The sequence below is a fragment of the Solanum lycopersicum genome, chromosome 3 (genome assembly GCF_036512215.1).
Source record: "Solanum lycopersicum chromosome 3, SLM_r2.1".
Lineage (NCBI taxonomy): Eukaryota > Viridiplantae > Streptophyta > Magnoliopsida > Solanales > Solanaceae > Solanum > Solanum lycopersicum.
The window spans coordinates 24156008-24176903 of NC_090802.1; the positions used below are offsets into that span (position 1 = coordinate 24156008).

The window sequence follows — 20896 nt, forward strand, 5'->3', positions numbered from 1 at the left end:
TATATTTTTTTTTGTTTATTCCATGAATTCTAACTTTTTATTTATTAAATATACAAATTTGTTATACTTTTTGAACAATTAATTGTAGGTGTAAAATAAATTTAGTATCATGCACAATAGCAAAATTATGATTAATGAGAATATTTTAAAAAAACTGACCTCTAGATGTCACTTTTATTAAAAGTAATTAGATTTAATAAAAAATGTCGACCTCATCTGTATCACATTAAATTTTAAGATAAATAAAAATCAATCATGTTAATTAAATAATATTGACATTGGAAGATCGATATTTTATATTAATTAATATTTGAACTTGTATAAAATCATCATTCCGACAATGATTTTATTTAAAATTAATTTAAAAATATTAATTTATTAATTTTTCTTGAAGTCACTATAGAAATATGAGAAAAGACATAAAGAGACCATCGAAGTTGTCCCATATTTGTATAAAGACACCTAAACTTTTAAAGTGTCTCATCACCCCACTAAACAACTATATATCGTTGTAAATTGGTCATTTTTACCCATTAACTCATCTGGGTTGTTTACACGTACGTTAGGCGCGTCATGGGTCATTTTTCCTTTTTATTTACCAGTTTAAAACAGCCACATGTCATTTTCTTTCGTTAATATTAATTGTTTAATCAATTTTTGTATCTTCCCCAATTTAAACTCAAAAATAGCCTTTGGTAGCCCTAAAATTTTGATTTCCATGGAAAGAACAATATTGGTTCTCTCTTTTTGGCGACTTCATCATCTTCCTCAAGAAAATAAGGTAGGAATTCGCCTTTTCTCTTTTAATTTCCAGTATAAACGTTAATTTGAAGTTTTTTTATGGTTGAATTTCTTCTCAATTTTGTGGTTAGTTTTTGATTGAAAATGTCAAATGCAATGTTGAATCGTATTTGTAACAATGGCAACTGTAGGAGGTCGATTCTAACACTCCTACACAATAATAATCCATTAAATCAGAATAATCGAAAATAGTGAAGATTTTAGAACCTTAACATGTTAGACCTTCAATCTCTAAGAATCTTCACAAATACACATCAACAACGATCAACAATGATCAACAACGAGATTGTCAACAACAACACTGTGTATTTGGTTTGATTTTTTAGGGAAAAGTTGAGAAATGAAATGAAAAGGAGTTCACGAATTTTCTTCAAAAAAAAAAGGTCGGGTCGGGTTACCTAAAGAGTGAGCAACACGCGCATTACATAGATGACGGAATAAGTAAAAATGGTCAATTTACAACGATATATAGTTGTTTAGTGGTGTGATAGGATACTTTAAAAGTTTAGGTGTCTTTATGCAAATAAGAGACAACTTCGATTGTGTCCTTATGTCTTTTCTCTAAAATTATTTTAATGAATGTGTTGATATGATTATATACTATATAATTTTAGCGACTTCCATAAGTCGGGATTATAATTTTTTTGCTTTTTATTTTACACAAAATCGTCCTCTGGAAGACGATTTAAACAAAATTAATTTAAAATAATTCTCAATTTAATTTTTTTAATTTAAAATTGAGAAAAAATATATTTTTATTTATTCATTTAATAGCAACATCAAGAGGCCGATTTTTATTGTAATTCATTTTTCTTTGAAAAAGTTTGACCTCCTCATGTCAGAATTTTATTTTCCGCTTTATTTTGCATGAAAATCGACTAGTTGTAGTCATTTTTCTTTAAAAAAATATTTTTTTCTTTTTAACAATACCGGCCTTCGGATATCAAAAATACCCATCTCAATTTGAGGTCGATAATTTTTAGATCGATATTCACTGTTTTTTTAGTAGTATATATATTGTAAATAGTCATTGAAATTTTGATTAATCTTAATGTAGAGTTTGTGGAAATCTATGGCTACTCGAGTTACCACAAAATCTATTTTGCAAAATCAAACATTACCAAGTCATATGCTAGTGTGTGTGTGTATATATTTATAGATACAAATAAAAAAATTTCAATTAAGATCACAACTGCCATGTATTGATATATTTCTCTTTCTAATAAGTTAATGTTAAATAACTCTCATTTCAAATTCCTGTTGATTTGTATTAGATTTATTTAGTAACAAACAACTCTCTCTAAATAATTTGTAAGCTAATTTCTTTAGATAAATTTACTAAGACAAATATAAAACATAAAATCAAGAAAATAAATAAAAAAATTTAAAATGATTTGTGGGATATTATTGTCTTTACATAGATTTATCTCATGGTATTATGTCCTATGCATTAGTAATACCTCCAAATGCAAGGTCTTAGGAACACATCCAATAATTTCGTGTAGGATGTATAACTAATTCGGGGATTAGTTATAATAGGCCAAAAATCCTACCAAACATAGTACTAAATAATACAATACATAATACATTGACTATTTCTAGTAATGGGGCCTACCAAATGACCCCTTAATTCATTGTTTGGTTGCAAAGGTAGGGATAACTTATCTCAAGATTAACATTTAATCCATGAATAAGTTATACCTCACAAGGGGAGGTATAGTAATTCCAGGATAAGTTATAATGGATAAGATGGGTAAATAACAAAATACCCCCCTTAAACTCTCTTTTATACACCACTTTTACGTTCAAACATATTAACATAATTTTTATCAATATTCACAATCTTAATTATTCGTTGTTTATATGATAAATATATTTTACTATTAATAATTTACATTTTATAATTACAATTTATATTTCTGAATATATTATAAGATGAATATATTATAATAATGATTATGTTTATTTATGTTTTGATTTCTCTTAAAATGTTCACTCCACTACTAAATTACATATTTTCGTTATATAGTTTATTGGTTACTAAAAATATATATTTTATCTATAATTAAAATGTAGATGACTTTAATAATAATTTTTTTACTTTGATAAACTTAGTCTTAAATTTTAAGCTGAATAAAATGAAAGTTTTACTTTTAAACTAAATAAGATGAAAGTTTTATTTTTAAGCTAAATAAGATGAAAATATTATATTAAGATAAATAAGAAGGAAGATTTATTTTGATGATATAAGTAAAGTAAAATGAAAGTTTAATTTTTGAAATATACGACACAATCATGGAAATGCACACACAAAAATATTTAAGATAAATGAGATGAATATTTTATTTTTAAGAATGAATAACTAATGCTTGCAATGAAAATGTAAAGAAAAAACAACATGAGGTGAGGGTATTTTTGTAAACAACCAACTTATTCTAAGAAATTACACAATGAATATTGGTTTAAATATGACAAACCAAACAAGAAATAAAAACTAGTTCCAGCATAACTTATCCCAGAATGACTTATCTCAACATAACTAGTATTCAAACCAGACGACCCCTAAAAATTGATCATTTCTTTTGTAATCGAACTTTCTAATACCTCTATTTATAGGACATAATATGAAATTTGAAATGATTTCATAAACATGCACATTAATATGATTTAGGATTTATGATTATTAAAAATGATGGAAGTAACGAAAATAAAAATAATAAATTTTTTTATATGAAAGAATATGAATAAATAGGGTGGTAAATGTGACATTAATTTTTTATAATAATAAAAAAGTAAATAAATAGATTTTTTTTTCATAAAAGAGAGGGAAAAAAAGATAAAGAGGAACCTTGACCAATGAGAGGTGCCTAATAGTATTTATTGATGTACCTTTATAATACACGAAGGTGAGGTTCAATTGAAAAATACTCGATCTTTGGGGATCTTTCAACTTCTCTAAAATAAAAGGAAAACGTTATTTCTTCTCCCACAACGGGTATTGTAACGAAGTCAAATTACATTTGCTCATAAAAATTAAACTTGACTCATTTTAATAACAACGAGAGTAAAATCGAGATTTTTTGTTATTATAAAGTAATTTTTTTTTCAAATCATATAATCTATAAGACAAATTTGGTCAAACTATCCATATATATTGATAAATAATTTTTTAAAAATAATTAGATTTTGAAAATTAGGTGTAAATATCCGTAATTAGTGACTGATAATATGTTTAATCAGTGACAGATCCAAAATTCAAAAAATAAAACTATAAACATATAAATAAGCCTTTAGAAATGAAAACCTTGAATCCTTTTGGGTCAACATGTTTTTAAGAGTAAGAAAAAAAAGAACTTGAACTACAGAAATGAAAATAAATAAAAAACTAAAAAAACTGAAACAAAAAAAAAAGAAAGATAAAATGATTACATAGAGACTAAAACCATTGACATACAACCTAGTTTCAAGGGGACTTGCCACAGCACCATCAATTTTTCTTTGTTATTGAGGGGGTTCGAAATATATATTTTTACAAATCCATAAAATTTACCATATATATGTCGTGTAATTTTTTGCCGAAGGTTCACGAACTCACGTGGGTCCTCCCTATATTTAACAGTACTTTTCAACATATGTCATAAATATAAAGAGAAAAGACATAAAATCAACATCGAAATTGTTTCGAATTTTTAAAAAGACACCTTCCTATTACCCCATTAAACAATTTCAAAATAGAATATAATAATATCTACCCCATTTTTCACTCAATACCACTTATACAAAAGTATTTTTATGTCACGCACTAATAATCACTTGCCACGTGTAAAACTATTTTAAATTATTTTCATCTAATTTTTTGTATTTCTTTTATTTTTATTTTTTCCTTTTTCTCTTTCTTCTTCATCTAAACTTTGTTCTTTCTTTTTTCTTTTTCTTCGTCATCTCAACTGAGTTGCTCTTTTCCATTCTCTTTATGCTACAACAACATCAAATCCATTGTGGCTGAGCAGATTTCGCAGCAATACTGTTAATTTTTAGTCAAATTACTATCAATTAATTTATTTATGAAGATAAATATCATCAAGTAATTAAAATCCAAATACTTAAATATTACCAAGTCAAAATCTGACATTTATATCATCACCTTCTCCAACTCTTACTTTCGAATTGAATTTTTCATAGTTTAACTACTCCCAGATTCCAATGTTGATTTGTAAGACAAAAAATCACTAAACTAATTTAATTTTTTTAAAAATAAAACTGAATAACATTAGTTTAAAATAAAACATCAAAAAGCAAAAAAAAAAAATGAAGGAAGCCATGGATGCTAAAGAAATATGGTTAAGCTAGTGATGGCACGGAAGATGAGAAAAAATATTTTAAAAATTTAAAATTATTCTTAATAAAGTTTTAAAAAAATAATTAATACATGAATTTTTATGTTTTTTTCAATAAGGCAAATTGGAAGTGCCAAATGAAAATTTTACATTGGTATGAAGCTGTATCAACAGTCCTTCGTGCGCCTATATGTTGTACAACACGAGTAGTGTTAAAATTAGTCAAAATTGTATATTTATTGTAGATTTAGATAGTTTTGTGGGGTAATGGGACACTCACAAAGTTAAAGTGTCTTTTTGAAAATTCAAAACAACTTTAATGGTGATTATATGTCTTTTCTCTAATTTATAAATGACATTTTTCAACATAAGACATAATAAATTCAATATGTGTATAAAAATTTCACTGTTTTAATGACATTTTCACTATATGTCGATTGGATCAATGACATTCTGCAATAAATATCGTAATATATTCAATATTTGTATTAAATGTCACTATTTTAGATATATTTTTGCTAAAATTTGCTAAAATCAATGACATTTTACATCAAAAGTCACTATTTTAGTGACATTTTTTCTAAACGTCATTAAAATCAATGACATTTTGCAGAATGTCATTATATATTCAACATTTATGTTAAATGTCAATATTTAAGCGATATTTGTTCTAAATGTCACTAAAATCAATGACATTTTCTGATAAATGTCATATTATATTCGACATTTGTAGCAAATGTCATCATTTATATGACATTTACGCTAAATGTTGCTAAAACAACTACATTTTGCAACAAATGTCGTTATTCTATTCGACATTTTTAGCAAGTTTCATCATTTATATGACATTTTGCTAAATGTCGCTAAAAACAACGACATTTTGCAATAAATTGTCACTAGTTTAGTGATACTTTTTCTGAATGTCACTATTTTAGTGACATTTTTTTCTAAATTTCACTACAATCAATGACATTTTTTGGGTAAAAGTCATAATATGTTTGACATTTATAGAATGTCACTATTTAAGTGACATTTTTCTAAATGTCACTAAAACCAATGACATTTTGTAATAAATGTCATATTATATTCACCATTTGTATCAAAATGTGATCATTCAAATGACATTTTCACTACGTGTCGCTAAAAGTAATGACATTTTGCAATAAATGTCATCATCTTAGTGACATTTTGGACCAAATGTCATTATATTTATGATATTGCATACCAAATGTAATTTTTTACGACATTTGACATCAAATGTCATTGTTTTATGACATTTTATTCTTAAATATTGTGAAATTCTTTATTTTCCGACATTCGTTTTAAATGTCACTAAATTAATGTCGTCCTATATATATTTTCTTGTAGTTTTGTGAGATTGCGTTGATGCTATGTTGACCTAACTTTCTCTATATCGTATAGTATAGGTCTTGAATTATGACTATGATTGTTTTGGTCCACTTATAGTGACGGTGCTTATGTGCTATACTTGTGAATAATGTGGCCTCATCGGCATTACTTTATGAATGGTGAAACAATGTGTCCTCGTTGACATTACATTATGAATTGTGGTATTATCATGTTATAACTTAATATGTGAGATTGTGAAGGTCTTGATGACTTATGTGTATATGTGAAGTCAAAGTTTGTGTTCTTCCAGTTGATGATAAGTGATCATGATAGGTTATAGTGATGCCTTATATGTGTATGCTTGATGTTGAAGTGTGAATCTTCTTATTTAACTATATGATCATTATGTTGTGTCATGTTTATGATTCATTAGAATTGAATAGGTTTACTTGTAAGTATACTTAACTGACCTTATGTGCTACATGAAAGATATTAAGAGGATTATGAAGAGTGTCTTGTGTAGGTAGACATATATCCCTTACTTGATACATGAAAGAATGTGGATATGAATTGTTGCCTTAGAAGGCTAGAACACCCTTTGTCATGAATTTATATGTATGAATGAAATATGATCTTGAATATAGGAAAGTAGGCCATTTATGTAGAACCTTTTAGAAAGAAGATTATGATATTCTTGAAGTTGAAAGCCATAATTATATCCTTCTCGTGTGAATGGTGGACTTAGTGGTGGTTTGCTGGATGTGCATGAAATCATCCTTAGGAAATTCATTTATATATCTTAATAACCATTGAATGCAGCCTAGAGGACCCTCCTTGGTAAGTTGTTGTATGATTTGGTTATAAACAAGTTATGGTACCTTTTCATCTCTTTGAGAATAAATTCTAGCACGAGTGAGTACGCTTGGGGATTAGTTCTAGTAAATATGGATATTATAGTACAAAGAAACCCATGATATTTCTTAACCATGTGGCTACATGGATGTTGTCCTAGTTCTACCATTGGAAAGTAGAACACCCTTTATGGGAGTAGGGTGACTCTGGATTCCGTGCTTAGCTACCATGGTCCATGTTACTTATTTCCTATTCTCATCATGTGAGATACATGCTAGTCTTGGTTAATTTTATAAAGTTTAGGTAGTGGAATGTGACTCTATCTAGACATTGCATGATTAGGTTATGAAGATATTAGTATGTGAGTGCCTAAATCTTCTCTAAGACCATTATATGAATATATTAAGTGTTGAATGTATCTTAAATTAGTTAGTCAATATATTGACATAAGTAAAGGTATGTTAACGAAAAGGGTATCTATGTAGAGTAGCTTTGAGAACTTCTCTGGTAGGCTTGGAGAGGGTTATGTGTGTTCTCTTCATGTCTTACTTAGGTGAGTCTTAGAGTAATTCTAGGTAGAGAGTTGAATGTATGAAATGGGAAAAATCTTATCTTAGGTAGTCTAAAAGATCACTTTGGTGTGTGTGAAGGTATTATTTGAGTGGTCGCTTCATAACTCACTTAAGAGAGCTTTAGAATCACCTTTGGTAGGAGGGTCTCATGGTTATGTGAATTGAAGTGATATTAATGTATATTGATTAAATGAGACTATATATGCTTATGTTGATCTAATGTGATCTCTTATACTTGTTTTATGATGTTTTACTAAAAAAAGAGCATGTTTTATATAAATATCCTTTTATCATGATTTTATGCATTATGCCATACTTAGTACATTCTAATTTACTAGTTCCATATATTTTGTCTATCTCTAAAAGTGTAGGTGGCGTTTGAGAGTAGTCTCGAAGTGGAAGCTTGGATTAGTGTTCATTCAAGAAAGAGTTGGTATGTCCTCACTATATTTGTAGACATCTTGATGTTTAGATTTCCTTACTGTAATAGACTTAGTATTTTATATATGTTGAAGTATGGGCCGTGTCCCAATATTTTCGTATGTCTAAGATGGAGACTTTGAGACTTAGCCTTTCTGTATTTTTTCTATAAAAGAGATATTTTGAAGTATTACACTTTCGTGTGAAAAGTTTTAATTCCACACTACTTTTCATACATGTATGCAATGAATGATTTCAAAGGGCTTGTACAAGACCTCCAACACGTCAAGTACGCCGTGTCGCAATTTGAGAATACCATATTTTCTAGGGTGTACTCTCGGGTTGTGACAAAGTTGGTATCAAAGCATAGTTTATGAAAGTGGTCTTAGGAATTCAAAAGTCTCAAAAAGCCACGTCTAGTAGAGTCTAGTTCATCCGTGTGAGTCACGACACTTATATGAGCGAGAGACTATATGACGATAGAGTTTCACTTTCTTCATCAATCTTGTGTCCTGTCAATAGAGTGAATGAGGAATCTCCCCAAGGTGTACTAGCTCCACAAGTAGTTCAAGTCCCTCAAGATGCTCAAGTTCCTCCCCAAGGTGATCAAGTTCCTATTGGAGATGAAGGTAATGATATTCCATTAGTTCCCCCGGACATGACTAATGGGGATATTAGAGAGGCTCTACTTACGTCAGCTCGAGCCTTGACAACCTATGTGACTAGAGACATTGAATCTAGAATGAATGCTTTGGAGAGTACCATGACCTCTAGGTTGAGACTCTTTGTGAGAGTGAATCCTCCTATCTTTCTAGGCTCTAAGGTGGGAGAGGATACCGAAGAGTTTCTTAACGGTGTGAATAAGGTGTTGAGTGCCATGAGGGTGACTTTTAGGGAAAAGGCGAAGTTAGCTTTATACCTATTGAAGGATGTTTCTCAACTATGGTACACTCAATTGAAATATTATAGGCCGATTTAGTCGGGTCCTATAGAGTGGGAAGAGTTTAAAGAGGCTTTCTTAGAAAAGTACTTTCCCCGTGAGAGGAGGAAGGTGAAGGTTGAAGAGTTCATTAACTTTAGACAAGGGAACATGAGTGATAAAGAGTATTATTTGAAGTTCACCATGTTCTCTAGGTATGCTCCGTCCTTGCTGTCTAACCCTAGGTATGATATGAATAGGTTTTTTACTTGTGTTGCCGACCTTGTTAAAGAAGAGTGTCGTACGACCATGATCCACAATGATATAAACTTTTCTAGGCTTATTGTGCATGCCCAATCCATTGAAGAGTCCAAACTTAGTTGGATTTCTAGAAATTTGAAGAGGAGTGTATCCAATGAGCAAAACCAACCTAGGTTTAAGAAGAGGGATTCAAACAGGTCCATAAGGTCAAGAGTGAAAATGGTAGTAATTATCTACGTGTTAAGCCTACTTGGTCTACTTGCGGGAAGAAACACTTTGGAAAGTGTGTAGTTGGTACCAGAACTTTCTTTTGTTGTGGTAATGATGGTCATAAGGTGAGGGATTGTCCTAATATTATATATAGAGGAAACGAAACTAAGAAAGATCCTCCAAGTGTTGCAGAAGGTGGTGCTCCAAAGAGGAGTCACTTCTATGCTCTTCGAGCAAAGGTAACTAAGTCGGATGATGATGATGCCGGTAAGTTATAGTTTTGTCTCTTTTGTTGTGTGGGTTCCTTTTTATTGGGGGATTATGGTGAGCAGTGGATTTATAATTTTTTTTCTTTTCTCTTATATTCAATTTAAGCTTGAGAGATAAAAATTGTAATATTTCAAAAATCCAAGACTTGTCGTAGAGCCTAACATAGGTGTCTTGAGGTCTAGACACTATTTTTTGGAATATAATAATGAATATAAGTCATTTAGGAGGTTTAGAAACCAAAACATCTAAAAATGTCGATAACTTTTGGAAATTTAGGTCAAGGACGTACTAGTGTGTTTTAGCCTATTTAACTAGATTTTAGGAGTCATAAATTCAGAAAATTAGATGGAAGGGTGTATAACATGTGTTTAAGGTGATTCTTGGTCTAAACGTCCGGGTACGACTCACCAGGGACCAACCAAGGGCCCTTGAGGAGGACCCTAACACTTAGGAGGCAATACTGCCTAGGTAGTGTTGCAAACCACGAACGCCAAGGAACGACTCGTGTGTTGATCGACGGGGTGTCGATGCCGATCTTCGTTCCACACTTAGTAAAAAATGGGGGAAAGCCCTCGCCTACACAAGTCTCTGACCAAAATAACGGTTGTGCAGGATGGAGGGGGGGGACCAACCAACCGTCGACTCACAGATTTAGGGGTTATTTATAGATTAAATGAAGATTAATTAGGGGTTAAATGAAGATTAATTAACTAATTTAACCCCCATATAAAGACCCCAACCCTCATTAGCCTAAACACAACTGACAAAATAAACTCTTTTCCTTCTCTCTTCTTTCTCTCTATTGAAGACACCTCTAAAGACAAGCTAGAGGGAGATTTTGGGGGCTGGAAAGGGACGATTTCACCATCAAATGTTCATCAAACGATAAGTTGTGTGACCTAAGTCACCTTTGAGACTTCTTTCCTCAAATGGATCCTTCAAATAAATTCCTAAAAGTTGAGTTTTCAAGTGGGTTGCCTTCAATTATGATTTTAATGTTATGAACTGAGTTGTTTATGGTTTTTTTAGGATATAATGGATATATGTACATGTATTTTAACTTGATTATGGTAATTTGATATGGTTTGATCGAAATTGAAGAGCATGATCCTGAACCCTTAAACCTAGGTTTGATCTTGAGGAAATTGGGTTGTGATTGATTCAATTTACTTGATTATTGGTTAAATCACTATTATATGATGTTGTTACACTAATCATGAACAAATTAAGATGAATTGTAGTCTTTCACACTAGTTCTTGAGAAGTGATCTAGGTTATGAGAATTGACCTAAGTATCTTGTCTTAAGATTTAATTTGGTATTGAATTATGGTTATTGATTCTCTTTATCTTTTATCATGCTGATTATCGAATTATGATGTAGTACATCTAAATTGAATTGAATTGAGGGTTTTATGGTACGTCATCAATGATGAACTATGAGGAAGACTTGGTAAGTCTTAGAATCTCTATCTTTACTTCCAATTGTGATTAATTGTGGTTAAGTCATGATGTTATATTAGAGAATACCTTGTATTAGGATTGATAGAATGGTATGATGTTGAATTGAAATGTCTTGACTATGTTGTAATGTTGATTAAGGTGTATGTGTTATAATGATGGTGATGACTATAAATGTGCATTATTATGATATGAAATGCTAATGTGCTAACTTCATTTATATGAATTGTAATGAAAGGACTTATACTCATACAATTCTTATTGAGCTATTGATGTTGTTGATTATACAAGGGGTATACCCTATTACAAAAACTAAGCTATGATTGATAATTAAAGACTTAAAGACATTTCAATAAAGGGACTTAGCTTAGTACCGAGTGTGAACTTGACAATGGGAAGTGATGACTTCCTAAAGAGGAAGATTCACCCTATAGTTCTACATTAGATGTTGACTTCCCCAGGAGGAATAATCATCCAATAGATTCGCATGAGAGGAGACCCCAATTACCAAGTGGTATGAAGAGGCAATATACTATCTCATAGTTCTTGAACTATGTTGCCCACATAGGAAGACTAGCTAGTGGATACACCTAGAAAGCACGTTTATGTTTGGTTTTACTTTGTCTGGTAGACCGTCTTCCATCGGTATAAGGTTTTACAACACCGGATTCCACACATAGATTTTGTGGTATATGTTGGTTAAAGAAAGTGTTCCCTAAACTAAAATAAAGTAATGAAGTATAAACTAACTAATGTGACTTAAGAGGTTTGACTTGCTTATGTAGGGGTATGGGACTCTACTTACGCATTGCACTAAGTGGGCGTTGATGGGAGATTTAGGGAGTTGATTTTATGTATTTATAGGATAATTATGTATATAATGATAATATGTTTATGATACACTATATGGCATTGCATAATGATGATTATCCTTATGAACATGTATTTGGAATATGTTATTAAAGTTGGACATTGATTATGTTTTCTTGTTGGGGATACTTGATTTAGTAAGGTAATGGGGCCTTACTTGGTCATTACACTTGTTTACTTGATGAGGATTTCATGAGTCCTTGTCTTGCTTATTATGATATGGTTAACTCTTATTCATGCTTATGATGTCATTCTTATATGATAGGGTTGTAGTAGATTATGGCTTCAAGTATGATGGTATGCATATTACTTGATTGAGTTGGTAAACATGTTTTGTTACTTGGTATGACTTGCTTGATTATGCATAAGACTTCTAAAGGGTAAAATGACATGTTTTAAACTAAATGTCCCTTTTGGGGATATTTGATCTTATATGTGCATATGGTCTCATACTTAGCTTAAGTGGCGTACTGACCCCATTTATTCTTTTTTCCTAACCATTTTAAGTTCCAGTAGTTGAAGGATCATCCAAGACGACTTGAAGAAGATTTGGATATTCTCTACCATCCAAGTGGGTGGGTCCTCACTTTCCGAGGGCGATGCCATATCTTTCTTATGAACTTACTTTGTTTTTCTAAGACTCTTATGTTCATTTCACTTTCATTTGGGTATGATTTGTATAAGCCTACATGTGGCTTATTTACATTGATGTAGGGCTATGCAAAAATTTCTATAATCGTTAGATGGTATGAAATGAGAAAATCATTAAGACTATGTTTTATCTTATGTATATGTTTATGTGCAATAAAAGTAGAAGGCTATGTAACCTTCCTATATGAAGGGTCTATTAATACTCTCTCTCTATATATATTATGTGTATGTAGAGGTCTATGTAAACCTCCAAGTAGAAGTAATAAAAGTTTTAAATTTTCCGCTAAATTCAACTTATGAATGTGATGATGTAAGATAAGAGGCTAGTCCTAGTCCTCAAAGAGGGCGACGACGCCGGTTATGTCTAGGGAGTAAAATCTGATGTGACAAACATGGTATCAGAGCATGAGCTTGAATATCTTAGAGTCGATGTCTCTCTCTACCACGTCTATGTAATTTCGTGTTCATAATTGTGAAGCGCGCCACACTTATGAATGGGAACCTACATGTTGCCTAGGAAATTTCATTTTCTTGGAAATCTTATATCGTGCAATTAGAGTATACTTATGGTGTGCTTTTGCATCTATTACTATTATTGTGCTTATTGAAAGAATAAACACTCGAAGGAATGCGACACGAAGACTTGAATAGGAAATTGCCAATCCGGGAGCTCCTCCCCGTGGTGAGCAAGTCCCTTCACTTGAAGAAGATGATAATGTTGACCAAGCTCCAGTCAATCCTCCACCCTTGACTGATGGACATATATGGGCTAACTACATCCAATTGGATCAAGCCGTCACTGTTCAAGCCCAAGCCAACCAGGAGGTGTTACCCCTCCTCATCCACAAGTCACTATTATGACTTCCCTCTAAGGGACTTCACTAGAATGAACCCTCCTACCTTCTACTGGTCTAAGATCGATGAAGACCCCCAATAATTTATTGATGAAGTCTCTAAAATACTTTTATCTATGGGGTTGACCACAAGTGAAAAGGCCGAGTTGGCTACCTATCAACTCAAGGATGTGGCTCAAGCATGGTATGTGCAATGGATCAATAATAGGCCATTGAGGGCTGGTCCTTTGACATGGGAGATCTTTAAGAAGGATTTTCTAGATCGATTCTTTCCTAGGGAGATGAGGAAGGAAAAAGTAGTGGAGTTCATCAACCTTCACCAAGGAGGAAGAGTGTTCACAAATACTCCTTGGAGTTCATTAAATTGTCGAAATATGCTCCCTCTTGGGTTTCCGATCCTAGAGACCAAATGAGCCGCTTTGTGATGGGGGTGTCGGAGGACTTACCAAAGGAGTGTAATTCAGCTATTCTACATGACAACATGAACATTTCCCGTCTTATGGTGCATGCTAGAAGGGTTGAGGAGGCAAGGTCTAAGATAAAGAGTATAGATGCTAAGAGGGAAAGATCATATGATGGAGGTTCTTCGAAGAATAGGCTTGAGAAACAAGACAAGCCTAAATTTAAGAAGAGGGTTTCTAATCAAGTTCCATCCAAGATCCCTAAGGCTCGGTATGACAAGGTAAATAAACAGAGATCTCAAAAGGGAAGGAGTGGAAACTCACCAATTTAGAAGCCTATATTTACCAAATGTGGAAAGGGTCATCTTGGTGAGTGCTTGGTAGGAACGGGAAATTGCTTTGGCTGTGGCAAGAATGGTCCCAAGGTAAGAGATTGTCCAAATTTGAAAGGTCAAGAGAATGGTGGTCTCAAGCAAGTGGTTCAAATGAGGCTCCTAAGAAGAACCAATTCTATTCTTTCCGCTCTAGGGGTGAGCAAGAGACTACTACCAACGTGGTGGCTATATGTTGAAAGTCTTTACCATAGATGTATATGCTTTACTTGATGTGGGTGCTACCTTGTCATTCGTTACACTACACCTCTTGTAGCTAAAAAGTTAAACATTTTACCCGATATTTTGCATGAACCTTTTATAGTGTACATCGGTGGGTGAGTTGGTTGTTACAAAAAGGGTGTATAAAAATTGTCATATAATGTTTCCCAATAGAGTTTCTCTTGTTGAACTAGTAGAACTAGATATGCTAGATTTTGACATTATATTGGGTATGGATTGGTTGCATGCATGTTATGCCTCTATTGATTGTAGGACAAAGGTAGTGAGGTTTAACTTTCAAAATGAACCCGTTGTAGAGTGTAAGGGGGGAAACTCCATTCCTAGAGGTCTTATTATCTCTTGTCTAAAAGCATGCCAAAATTTCTCCTATTGAGTAGGTCCCCGTAGTGAGTGAATTTTCGGAGGTTTTTCCTAATAACCTTCTCGGTATTTCTCCCGAACGGGAAATTGATTTTGGTATCAATTTGCTACAAGATACAAATTCCATTTCAATTCCTCCTTATCGGATGTCTCCGAACGAATTGAAAGAGTTAAAGGCTCAACTTAAAGATTTACTAGACAAAGGTTTTATTAGACCTAATATTTCTCTAAGGGGTGCTCCGGTTTTGTTTGTGAAGAAAAAAGATGGATCCTTAAGAATGTGTATTGAGTACCGCAAACTCAATAAGGTCACAATCAAGAACAAGTATCCTCTTCCTCGAATTAACGACTTTTTTGATCAACTCCAAGGGGCAAGTTACTTTTCAAGAATTGACTTAAGGTCGGGGTATCACCAACATAGGGTGAGAGGTGAGGGTATACTAAAGACGACATTTCAGACTAGATATAGTCATTATGAATTCTTGGTAATGTCTTTCCGTCTCACTAATGCTCCAATGGCGTTTATGGACCTAATGAATAAGGTGTTTCGAAATTACCTAGATTCATTTGTCATTGTCTTCACTGATGAGAACTTGGTATATTCGAAGAATCAGGGTGATCATATGGGTCATTTGAGGGTGGTATTGCATACCCTTAAGGAATATCAATTGTTTGCCAAATATAGAAAGTGTGAGTTTTGGTTGAGGTCGGTAACATTTCTTGGCCATATCATCTCTAGTGAAGGAGTTGAGGTTGATCCAAGGAAAATGGAGGCGGTGAAAAATTGGACTAGACCTTTGACTCCCACCAATATTAGAAGTTTATTGAGTTTAGCAGGTTATTATCGGAGGTTCGTGGATGGTTCTGCATCCATTGCATCTCCCTTGACCACTTTAACCCAAAAGTGTAAGAAGTTTGAGTGGTTGAAGGCATGTGAGAGAAGTTTTCAAATGTTTAAAGATAGGCTTACTTTCGCTCAGGTGTTGACCTTACTGGTGGGTACAAAGGATTTTGTTGTGTATTATGATGCTTCCCGAGTGGTTTTAGGTGTGTGCTTATGCAACATGGGAAAGTGATAGCTTATGCTTATAGGAGACTTAAGGTACAAGAGCGAAACTATCCAACTTATGACCTTGAGTTAGCAGCCATGGTGTTTGCCTTAAAAATATGGAGGCATTACTTGTATGGTGTTCATGTTGATGTTTTTACTGACCATAAGAGTCTCAAATATGTGTTGTCCCAAAAGGAGTTGAATCTTCAACAAAGAAGGTGGTTAGAATTGTTGAAATATTATGACACGAGTGTTCTCTATCACCCCAAACAGGCTAATGTGGTTGCGCATGCCCTAAGTTGTATGACTATAGGTAGTATATCTCACATTTATGAATACAAGAAAGACCTAGTGAGAAATGTTAATAGGTTTGCTAGGTTGGGGGTGAGATTATAAGATTCTTCGAATGGTGGATTTATGATCCATTATAACTTTGAGTCATCTTTAATGGTGGAGGTAAAGTCAAAACAACACCTTGATGAACCATTAATGGATTTGAATGAATTGGTCCGCGACAAGTTAAATGAGTCATTCTCCTTAGGGGTGATGATGTGTTAAAGTACCAAGGGAGATTGTGCGTTCCCGATGTAGATGGGTTGAGGGACTGGATCTTAGAAAAATCCCATGGGTCCTTCTACTCTATTCATCTGGGTTTGACAAAAATGTACCAGGACCTTAGGGAAATTTATTGGTGGAAAGGTATGAAAAAAGACATAGCAGAGTGTGTCTCTAAGTGTCCAAATTGCCAACAAGTAAAAGCCCAATATCAAAAGTTGGGTGAATTACTACAAGAAATCCAAGTTCCTACTTGGAAGTGGGAAGACATCAATATGGATTTTGTAGTGGGTTTGCCTCGGACTCAAAGGCAATATGACTTTATTTGGGTGTTTATGGATGGGTTGACCAAGTCCGCGTACTTTATTCCCGTCAAGTCTACTTATTTAGTGGAAGATTATGCTAGGATATTCATAGATGAAATTGTGTGTCGCCATGGTATTCCGTTATCCATCGTATCGGATCGGGGTGCACAATTTAGATCTAGGTTTTGCAGGTCTTTTTAAAAAGGGTTGGGTACTATGGTGATATTGAGTGCCGCTTTTCATCCCCAAATGGACGGTCAATCTGAATGTACTATTCAAACCCTTGAAGATATGCTTAGGTATTGTATTATTGATTTCAAGGGAAATTGGGATAAGCATTTACCTTGGTGGAGTTTGCTTATAATAATAGTTTTCATTCATCCATTTCCATGTCTCCCTATGAAGACTTGTATGGTAGGAGGTGTAGGTCTCATATTGGATTGTTTGAAGTTGGCGAGCCTTCGCTTCTTGGTCCCGATTTGATTTATAAAACTTTGGAGAATGTTTATATCATAAGGAACCGATTGCAAACGGCCTATAGTTGGCAAAAGTCTTATGACGATCATAGGAGAAGGGATTTGGAGTTTGAAGAAGGTGATAAGGAGTATTTGAAAATTTCACCAATGAAAGGGTTGGTTAGATTTGGAAAGAAAGTGAAGTTGAGTCCACATTATGTGGGTCCCTATGAAATCTTTCAAGGTTTTGTAAGGTTGCCTATGAATTGAAACTTCCTAGATAATTGACTTCCGTTTATTCGGTTTTTTATGTTTCCATGCTTAAAAAGTGTATTGGTGATCCCGAGTCTATTCTCCCTATTGAGGGTCTTGGTGTCAAGGATAACCTCTTCTATGAGGAAGTTCAAGTTCAAATTCTTGATAGCCAAGTCAAGAAGTTAAGGAATAAAGAGGTGGTTTCCATAAGAGTGTTATGAAAGAATCACTTTGTTGAGGGTGCAACATGGGAGGCTGAGGCATACATGAAGTCCCATTACCCTCATCTTTTTGATAATTATGGTTAGTCATTCTTTTTAATAATATAAATATGATTAGAAATCAAAGATTCATGATTTTTAGTGAAGTTTTTCAAAAATGTGCATTCTAGGTTGCATTATAGTGAAATATAGTAAGTTGATGCATAAAGCTTGAAATTGTTGACTTTTTGTTTGTTGGAGTTATGTTGTGCATTTTTACATGGTGAGTCGTAGTGAAAAGATATGTGTCATGTTTTATAAGTTGAACTTTGTGTTAATTGACTCATAAATGCTATTTTGAGATCATGTTGTTGTTGTGAGAAGGGAATTCCTCATAATGAAAAGTTGATCCTTATGTGTGGAAATTAATGTTTTTTATTGACTTTGTGTAAGTGATACGATGATGTTCTTATGTATTGTTGTTGGTCTGGCTGCTAGTCTTGAGTCTATTTCTTCCTTCAAAAGAATTTTAGTGTCATGCGGGGACGAATGTTCCTAAGGAGGGGATAATATAACATTTCAAAAATACAAGACTTGTCGTAGAGACTAACATAGGTGACTTGAGGTCTAGACACTGTTTTCAGGACTATAATAATTAATATAAGTCATATAAGAGGTTTAGTAACAAAAATGTCTTAGAACGTTCATGACGTTTGAAAATTTAGTTCAAGGACGTACTAATATGTTTAAACCTATTTGGCTAGCTTTTAGGAGTCAGAAATTCATGAAATTAGCTGGAAGGGTGTATAGCATGTGTTTATGGTTATTCGTGGTCCAAATATCCAGGTACAACTCCCAAAGGACCAACCAAGGGCCCTTGAGGAGGACCCTAACACTTAGGAGGCAACACAGCGCGGACTTAATCCCGGATGTGAGTGAAAGTCATAGAAGCATGTTGCATGTTGCATTGTGTTTAGGAGTCTAGTTGAAATTAAATTTCATTGATTCCTTTCATTGTTGATTTTATGATGTTATGATTATGTTGTATATTGAATTTATATGGTTTTATCTCTCATAGTGTCATGCTTCTTTCATAAATTGCTTAACAATTTGCAAAAATGATTAAATTGTTCTTTTGTTAAAATGGTTGTAACGTGTTTAGAATTGATTTATATGAGCATGATAATGTGTGGAGAATGGGTTCCTAACATATGTACGAGTGTATTTGGGCTGGAAACGTCCGGAAAAAACTCCCCAAGGACCAACCAAAGGGTCCTTGAGAAGGACCCAACTTTGAGCAAAACTTCCAAAAATCTGTCTCTATCAACGTTGGCAAATGACGCCCCGTCGATGCAATGATGCCTTGTCATTTAAGGTCTGTTTATCCATGCTTATTGTGGGAGATAAAGACCCCATTTTCAGGGTCTTTCATCAAAACAACGCCACAACAGTACGGCTTGGCATCTATACAACGGAGCGTAAGTGAGTTGTAGTGCCTCGACCAAGTGAAGGGTAAGTTGGAAATTTCACCTAGCATATGTTTGAAGGTTTATTAAGGTTATTTTGGGTATTTTAAGTAGGTTTATAAGTCTTGAACATTAAGAGGAATTCATTATTCAAAATAAAAACCTCAAGACCCCTAAAAAATTCTCTAGAACACCATCTTTGGTAGGAGGGTCTCATGGTTATGTGAATTGAAGTGATATTAATTTATTTTGATTGAATGTAACTATACGTGCTTATTTTGACTTAATGTGATCTCTTACACTTGTTTTATGAAGTTTTATTCAAAAAGAGCATGTTTTATACAAATGTCCTTTTATCATGATTTTATGAATTATGCCATACTTTGTACATTCTAATGTACTAATTCCATAAATTTTGTCTATCTCTGAAGGTGTAGGTGCTATGTGAGAGGATTCTCAAAGTGGAAGCTTGGATTAGTATCATTCAAGCAAGAGTTGGTATGTCCTCACTAAATTCAAGGACAGTTTGATGTTTAGATTTCCCTTATGAAAGTATTGAAATAGACTTAGATATTTTCTATATGTTGATGTATTGGCGGTGTCCCAATATTTTCGTATGTCTAAGATGGCGACTTTGAGACTTAGCCTTTCATTATGTTTCTCTATTAAAAAGATATTTTGAAGTATTGCTATTTTTGTGTGAAAAGTTTAAATTCCTCACTACTTTTAATACATGTGTGCAATGAATGATGTCAAAGGGAATTTACAAGACCTACGAGATGACAAGTACGCCGTGTCGCGATTCGAGAATACCATATCTTCTAGGGTGTACTCTCGGGTCATGACAATGAATTGTTAACTTTGCTGCAGATTCAAATTAAATAGTGGACGGTTATGTTATGTGTATTTAGGTATTTTAAGAGATATTAACAACTAAAATGTAGAATTAGACTTCATTCTTAAAAACTTAAAACCCTTCCCTCCCAAAAGTCATCTCAAAACTCCATGGAAGCATAAGGTAAAATTGAAGCACGGATTGAAGGTTTTCATTGCATCATTTCAATTTCGTAATCTTATTAATTCTAAGTTATGGTGAATCTTATGTAGAGTTAGAGTTTTTGCTTATTAATGCTAAGGTATGGTGACTCTTTATCTAGAGTTAGATTTTTCTCAAGGAGTCAATTTCATGTTTTCCAAAGATAATGAAAAACCCCAATTCTTTTTCAAACTCATGGATTCTTGCATTAAATGATTTCAAACAAATCAATATGATTATATAATGGTATAATTGATGATTTCAAGTGAAAAACTCCATGAATCCATGATCTTCAATAAATTCCTAAATTTGACTTATTATGTGGATTTTTATGATTATTAATGGATATTGATTAACTTGATTTTAGATTGA

The 20896-nt window shown here is 33.0% G+C and overlaps 1 protein-coding gene across 1 annotated transcript; it reads left to right on the forward strand.

The window, feature by feature from the left end:
- The first annotated feature begins 8789 nt into the window (after window positions 1-8789).
- On the forward strand, window positions 8790-16277 carry LOC138347490 (uncharacterized). Its single transcript, XM_069295784.1, has 6 exons — window positions 8790-9277; window positions 9590-9734; window positions 9848-9961; window positions 13624-13797; window positions 14104-14508; window positions 15219-16277. Exons 1-6 carry the CDS (start codon window positions 8790-8792, stop codon window positions 16275-16277), a joined length of 2385 nt encoding a protein of 794 aa, XP_069151885.1.
- The last annotated feature ends 4619 nt before the right edge of the window (window positions 16278-20896 follow it).

Excerpts from the sequence above, each read along its gene's own strand:
- LOC138347490 (XM_069295784.1), top strand. The coding sequence starts at position 8,790 with ATGAGCGAGAGACTATATGACGATAGAGTTTCACTTTCTTCATCAATC. Across the intron at positions 9,735-9,847 it reads TAAGGTCAAGAGTGAAAATG|GTGAGGGATTGTCCTAATAT; the intron begins GTAGTAATTATC and ends GATGGTCATAAG. Across the intron at positions 13,798-14,103 it reads AAGCCCAAGCCAACCAGGAG|GGAGATGAGGAAGGAAAAAG; the intron begins GTGTTACCCCTC and ends ATTCTTTCCTAG.